The 7,021-nt window shown below is 41.2% G+C and overlaps 1 protein-coding gene across 2 annotated transcripts; it reads right to left on the bottom strand.

The window, feature by feature from the left end:
- Positions 1-2,554: 2,554 nt before the first annotated feature.
- LOC139265075 (mid1-interacting protein 1-B-like) lies at positions 2,555-4,320 on the bottom strand. 2 transcript variants are annotated; one of them, XM_070881963.1, is made up of 2 exons: positions 4,088-4,320; positions 2,555-3,251 (listed from the first exon to the last, which is right to left on the bottom strand). In XM_070881963.1, the coding sequence occupies exon 2, from the start codon at positions 3,225-3,227 to the stop codon at positions 2,799-2,801; it is 429 nt and encodes a 142-aa protein (XP_070738064.1). In that variant the 5' UTR covers positions 3,228-3,251; positions 4,088-4,320; the 3' UTR covers positions 2,555-2,798. The 2 variants fall into 2 exon arrangements, with proteins under 2 accessions (XP_070738064.1, XP_070738065.1); XM_070881964.1 differs by lacking the exon at positions 4,088-4,320 and adding an exon at positions 3,525-3,889.
- Positions 4,321-7,021: the final 2,701 nt, after the last annotated feature.

The following is a 7,021-nucleotide window of genomic DNA, read 5'->3' as shown; positions in this document are numbered from 1 at the left end:
GGATGAGGGGTGATCTTATAGAAACATTTAAAATAATGAAAGGGATAGACAAGATCGAGGCAGAGAGATTGTTTCCACTGGTCGGGGAGACTAGAACTAGGGGGCACAGCCTCAAAATATGGGGGAGCCAATTTAAAACTGAGTTGAGAAGGAATTTCTTCTCCCAGAGGGTTGTGAATCTGTGGAATTCTCTGCCCAAGGAAGCAGTTGAGGCTAGCTCATTGAATGTATTCAAGTCACAGATAGATAGATTTTTAACCAATAAGGGAATTAAGGGTTATGGGGAGTGGGCGGGTAAGTGGAGCTGAGTCCACGGCCAGATCAGCCATGATCTTGTTGAATGGCGGAGCAGGCTCGAGGGGCTAGATGGCCTACTCCTGTTCCTAATTCTTATGTTCTTATAATCCTGCTGCAGTTTTATTAATACAGCTGAAAATGGGTTTATCAGCAAAAATAATAATTTTTAATAAGCGGGTTCGGTCTTCCATCCTTGAGTAATCTGATTTAAAATCATAAGAAATTTACGGCAAAGAAGGAGGCCATTTGGCCTATCGTGTCTGTGCCAGTTGAAAAAGCTACCCAGCCTAATCCCACTTTCCAGCTCTTGGTCCGGAGCCTAGCAGTTTACAGCACCTCAAGTGCATAATCCAAGTACTTTTTTTAACATGGTGAGGTTTTCTGCCTCTATCACCCTTTCAGAGAGTGTGTTCCCGACCCCCATCACCCTCTGGGTGAAAAAAGTTCTCCTCAACTCCCCTCTAATCCTTCTACCAATTACTTTAAATCTATGCCCCCTGGTTATTGACTTCTCTGCTAAGGGAAATAATTACTTCCTATCCACTATATCTCGGCCCTCATAATTTTATACACCTCAATTAAATCGCCCCTCAACCTCCTCTGTTCAAAAGAAAGCAAACCCAGCCTATCCAATCTTTCCTCATCGCTAAAATTCCCCAGTCCTGGCAACATCATTGTAAATTTCCTCTGTACCCTCTCTAGTGCAATCACATCTTTCCTGTAATTTTCTAGCCAGAACTGGACACAGCAGACTAGCTGTGGCCAACTAATGTTTTGTACAGTTCAAGCATTAACCTCTCTGCTCTTATATTCTATGTCTTGGCTAATAAAGGAAAGTATCCCGTATGCCTTCTTAACCACCTTACCTACCTGTCCTGTCAATTCAGGGATCTGCAGACATGCACTCCAAGGTCCCTCTGTTCCTCTACATTTCTCAATATCCTACCATTTATTGTGTATTCTCTTGCCTCATTAGCCCTTACCAAATGAATTACCTCATACTTCTCTGGATTTCCATCCATTTGCCACTGTTCTGCCCCCCTCACCAGTTCATCGATAGATTCCTGAAAATTACGTTAAAAGCTATACTGAACCATTGAATAGTTTCATTGAGGTACACTACTCAGTTTTAAAAGGGTTTCCTTTCTAAAAGTATTTAATTTACAAAGAAAATGAGCGCAATTTGAAGAGCCTTCCCGAAGCATCGCAATTGGTGGAACCTCGCACTTTTGCCTGGGGGCTTGGTCTGTTTTGTGGGCAGTGTCTGATTTGGGAATATTGAATCCTGAATTAGTGTAAAAGATCGTGGAAAATGTGAGGTTTTGGGTGTAACTAATGTTTAAAATTCCCCAATATTTTGCACTGGTTTGGCCAATTGCGCTGGAATCTGGGAATAAAACTAACGGAAACAAGTAGCAACTCTACTCACAGCTTTGTATGCAAGTTTATTTCAGGTCACCCCATCTTTGAGATTTCTGCTTAATAACAGTTTTTTGCAGTTCATAAATCCAGTCAAAACGTAATAGAAATTTTCAAGAGACTTAGAAGAAGACAGAGATGGTGAGAGATGAATCATGACCATAGAGAAGGGTCAAAATTTCAACACATGACCTTATTTAACCCTGCTTCTGCTAATCAATGGAAAATTACCGGCACAGTAGTTCCCTTGCAAATAGAAATTGCAATGGGGAAAGTAACTGGAGTATAGTGACTGATTAGATTGTCGATATGATTGCACCATATGTTGGTAATACAAGAAGGCTGCTTTATTTACAGTGAGTATGAATTTTAAAGGGGATATTTAGCAACCCTTTAAGATGTGTCCCTTATAACAAAAATAAAATTCTGTTTTGTCAATAAAAACAGTGCAAGTTGGGCCCTTAAATCTGGGCTCACCAAGTGTAACTTTGCTGTGGAAACTTTGTACAGCAAAGGTGGGTGATATGGAAAACATGGATAAAAGCAAAGGCGAGTGTTACCAAGAGCAAAATATTTTATATGTGAATGCAACATCATAAAATATGCTGGTGAACTAACATTGGTTTGTTTCAAAGCTCACCCAGCTGACTCTTCCCTAGAAACATGGGGAGTTGGGGTGTGGGGGTGAATGAATCTGTCACTGTGAACACAGGTAGGCAAAGCATTTTTTAATTTTTCTTTAGCACATGGTATTGATTCTTCTGATAAAATATGCATTTTAGAATTAATTCATTCCTACAGAAAAAACTGCCATATGCAAAAGTGCCATTCCTAAAAAACATGAGATCCAAGGGACAATACAAGAAACATATACAAAACCGAAGCCTGCCGTTGACGGGAATTTGTTGCATTTAAAAAACCTTATGTCAGTCTGAGTTTCTAAACTATAAACACTCGAGAGCTCACTCAGTTTCAATTGTTGGGTGGGATTACCAAGATATAAATTGATGCAGATTAGAGACAGCTAGGGCAGCAACATCTAGTTTGACACCACCTTATCTAAATCCAGTGAAGTCTAGGTTTCATCTCCCCAAGTCATTAAATTCCAGTTCTCTTGTATACCGGTTGGTTACACGATTAGCTTGCAGTGTAAGCTTGGCAAGGACATTGTAAAGTCCATTCAAATGGTGGTGAAGCAGCTGTTGAAGGTCTCCACAATCACCGTCTTCCTCTCTGGCTTTCCTGGACTCCAGATCGGATTTAACTTGTTCATCCAGAATGCCCCACTCAATATCATTTCTGATGGACTTCAGGAGCAAATAATTGTCATACATGTCCCTCTGTTTGGAGACGTTGCTTTTTCTGTGATTGTCCTCTTCCTCCACTGGGAGATCCCTCAGAAAACTGGGCAACATGATGGTTTCACCCATGACGGTGGCAGCTGTGATAAATCTGTTTGTAGCGTTGAACAGGGAATGACGGTTGTTCTTAAATTCTGTTATTTGCATCATTTTACACAACTTGCAACAATGAATCTAAAATGGGGAGAAACAAACCAGAAGTCACTGAAGAAGTGAGGGACGTAAATGCAATTGTGCAAAATATGAAAAGAAGTTCCCAGAAAGCCATACTTTGGTAAAGGATAATAAAAATAATTAAAGTTGCAAGAAAAGCAATCAAGTAATGACAGTGAGCCAAAAGAACAGAATTTTAATTATAATTAAGAAAATAATAGCGTGATCATAGAATTTAAAATATAAACAACACAAAATGCACAGACCTGATTTCCTTTCATGAATAAAACCTACCTGTGTCACAGAAATTCCCTCCGTTAAAACCAGGAGGAAAATAATGTAAGCTGGAAAAAAGTTATTCAAGTTCAGCTCCAGAGAATTTTCCCTTTCACTCTGCCGGCTCAGCTTAGCTGGATAGTACTTTTCCAGTGCAATGGGTACAGCACAATGTGCCCTTGGACAGTCCCTGTGTTTAGTAGCCTCAAGGATGACTGACACCTTCACTAGTCAATCTATAAGCCAACAGTAACCATAAATACAGAACTTATATTTACTGCCAACCTATCAGCACCAGATGGGAGGGAGGTTATTGGCTAAGTTCCACCCATTCGCAATTGTGTGCCAATTTGCATCGACTGTAAACTGGCTGGGATAGAATATTACTGTAATCAATCAGAAGTTTAACTCTGAAATATACATATACACTAGACAGGAACTCATACACATATCCTTAAAAGAAAAGGAATTCCTATCTAAATAAAGCCACTGTGCCATCAGAGATACTGACTAGGAAATAAACACAGCCTCTTATGCCTACACAGAGTACTTAATGAAGAACAGTGCAACACTTATTTTACCTTGGTAACATCACTTCACAATATCCAGGTACAGCACCAATTTTATCACATCTTCCAGTTCTGAATCTTCTTATGTGACCTCTATCAGAGATGAACACTATTCCAAAGTTGGAGTATCTGTCTTCAAATAAAACAATATGTTATATAGTATTAAACTAATTAAAAGAAAGAACTTGCATTTATATAGTGCCTTTCGTGACCTTAGGACACCCAAAGTACAGCCAAGTACTTTGAAAGCATAGGCACTTGGTGTGTACAAATGAGCTGCTGTGTTTTGCTACATTACAAGGTCCCACAAACAGCAAAAGGTCCCACAAACAGCAATTTGGCCAGGGAACTAGGAGAACTCCCATGCTGTTTTTGCAAATAATGCCACCCTAGAGGGCAGACAGGGCCTTGGTTGAATGTTTCATCCTTTAGTGTCAAACTAAATTACGTGCTCCAATCTGTGAAGTGGGAATTGAACCCATTTACTTGTGATGTATGGGCAAAAGTAGGACTATTGAGCCTGACAACTAAAATTGCATGCGCTACAATTAGTCACTTGAACACAGCCTTCCATAATTTGTCTATTTATTTATTTTTAACGTTACATTTTCCCCTTTCTGCACCACACAAATGGTAGGCGATCACCATCTCCAACAAGAGAGCCTAGCCACTTCCGCATGACATTCAATGGCATTACCATCACTGAATTCCCTACCAACATCCTGGGGATCACCATTGACCAGTAACTCAACTGGACCAACCACATAAATACTGTGGCTACTGGAGCAGGTCAAAGGTTGGATATTCTGTGGCAAGTGGTTAACTTGATTCCAAAAGCCGCTCCACTAATTACAAAGCACAAGTCAGTAGTGTGATGGAATACCTTCTACGTGCCCGGATAGGTGTCATTGAAACAACACTTGAGAAGCTTGACACCACCATCCACTTGATCGGAACCCCCTCCACCATCGGCGTACTATGGCTGCAGTATGTACTATCTATTGAATACACTACAGCAACTCACCAAGGCTTCTTCAGCAGCACCTCCCACATCAATGACCTACAACACCTAGAAGGATAAGGACTACATGGGAACATCACCTCCAAATCAAACACCATCCTGGCTTGGACATATATTGCCATTCCTTCATCGCCACTGGGTTAAAATTTTCAAACTCACTAACAGTATTGTGGGAGTACCACCATTACATGACTGTAGTGGCTCAACAAGGTGGCTCACCACCACCAATTACTCCAAACAACTAGGATTGGCAACAAATGCTGCCCTTGCTAGCAATGCCGATACTGAGAATGAATTTTTAAAAATGAGTGGAAATTGGTGAGGAACAGAGTAATGGTTGTTCAAGGCTTTGGGTTGCAGTTATGAATTAGCTAAAGTTTGTAGAGGTGAACAAAAGTGCAGCAATATTACTGAAGAAACTATGCTTTTAGTTCACAGCTGATTAATCATTGATTCGACTACAACTCCCTCTCCTTTGTCTCTTTTTCAATGCTTCAATTTCATTGGTGAAGGACATGCACTCTTGGTCCTGCAGAGGCCCCAGATATCCTGTTGGCCTCATCGTGCCATCATTAGCTCACACTTCCAGCAACTTACTGTGCAAAAATTTGAGCTGAAGGTGCAGGAAAAATTTTTAACCAATGGCATACACGAGATGCCCCACTCGAGCAACATTTGGCCCCTTAGCTTTAAATTCTGCAAAATCCAACCCCTGAAGATGATCAAACAAGTTCCAGGAGACTGGGGGAAGACATCCCCTACAGTAACCTCCCTACCAGAGTTTATGTTGGCATACTATTCATCCAGCTCCTTTTTGGTGGTAAAAGCACAAAGGCAGAATATTATCTGAATGGTGACAGATTAGGAAAAGGGGAGGTGCAACAAGACCTGGGTGTCATGGTACATCATTCATTGAAAGTTGGCATGCAGGTACAGCAGGCGGTGAAGGCAGCAAATGTTATGTTGGCCTTAAATCCCCTAGCTATAGAGTATAGGAGCAGGGAGGTCTTACTGCAGTTGTACAGGGCCTTGGTGAGGTCTCACCTGGAATATTGTGTTTAGTTTTGGTCTCCTAATCTGAGGAAGGATGTTCTTGCTATTGAGGGAGTGCAGCGAAGGTTCACCAGACTGATTCCCGCGATGACAGAACTGACATGAGAGACTGGATCAACTGGGCCTGTATTCATTGGAGTGTAGAAGGATGAGAGGGGATCTCATAGAAACATATAAAATGCTGATAGGACTGGACAGGTTAGATGCAGGAAGAATGTTCCCAATGTTAGGGAAGTCCAGAACCAGAGGACATAGTCCTAAATGGCTTACCCCTCATCCTTAGACTGAAATAGAGAAACTTCTTCTGAGAGTTGTTAACCTGTGGAATTCCCTACTGCAGAGTTGTTGCCAGTTCATTGGATATATTCAAGAGGGAGTTAGATATGGCCCTTACAGCTAAAGGGATCAAGGGGTATGGAGAGAAAGCAGGAAAGGGGTACTGAGGTGAATGATCAGCCGTGATCTTATTGAATGGTGGTGCAGGCTCAAAGGGCCAAATGGCCTACTCCTGAACCTATTTTCCATTTCTATGAAAATACTTGCATGAATCGGTACTCAAGTGCCAGCAACTTATTCCTTGCTGCAAAAAAGTACCCAACATTAACTTATTTCTTAGCCCTCTCTAACCTAGGCAGCTCAAATAGCCTATCCAACATAAGCCTGGATTTTGCAGTCAGCAGCAAACAGCACCATTACACTTGGACTTTATGGGCTTTTGCGGTGGAGTTTGAAGTGATTAGAAATCCAAAACAGCGTGGCCCCCTCTACAGATGCGAGAAAGGACAAGCAACTACCTCGTAAAGATTACCTATGGCTACATGCAGAGTCTGAAATAGGATGTGTAAATTAGAATATTTAATTTGATACCAAAG

The sequence above is a fragment of the Pristiophorus japonicus genome, chromosome 6 (assembly GCF_044704955.1).
Source record: "Pristiophorus japonicus isolate sPriJap1 chromosome 6, sPriJap1.hap1, whole genome shotgun sequence".
Lineage (NCBI taxonomy): Eukaryota > Metazoa > Chordata > Chondrichthyes > Pristiophoridae > Pristiophorus > Pristiophorus japonicus.
Note: the sequence above shows the minus strand (reverse complement) of the source record. Positions and strands in the feature narration are given on the sequence as shown.

Bases quoted from the DNA above. Each gene is read 5' to 3' on its own strand.
- LOC139265075 (XM_070881963.1), bottom strand. From the start codon at position 3,227: ATGATGCAAATAACAGAATTTAAGAACAACCGTCATTCCCTGTTCAAC.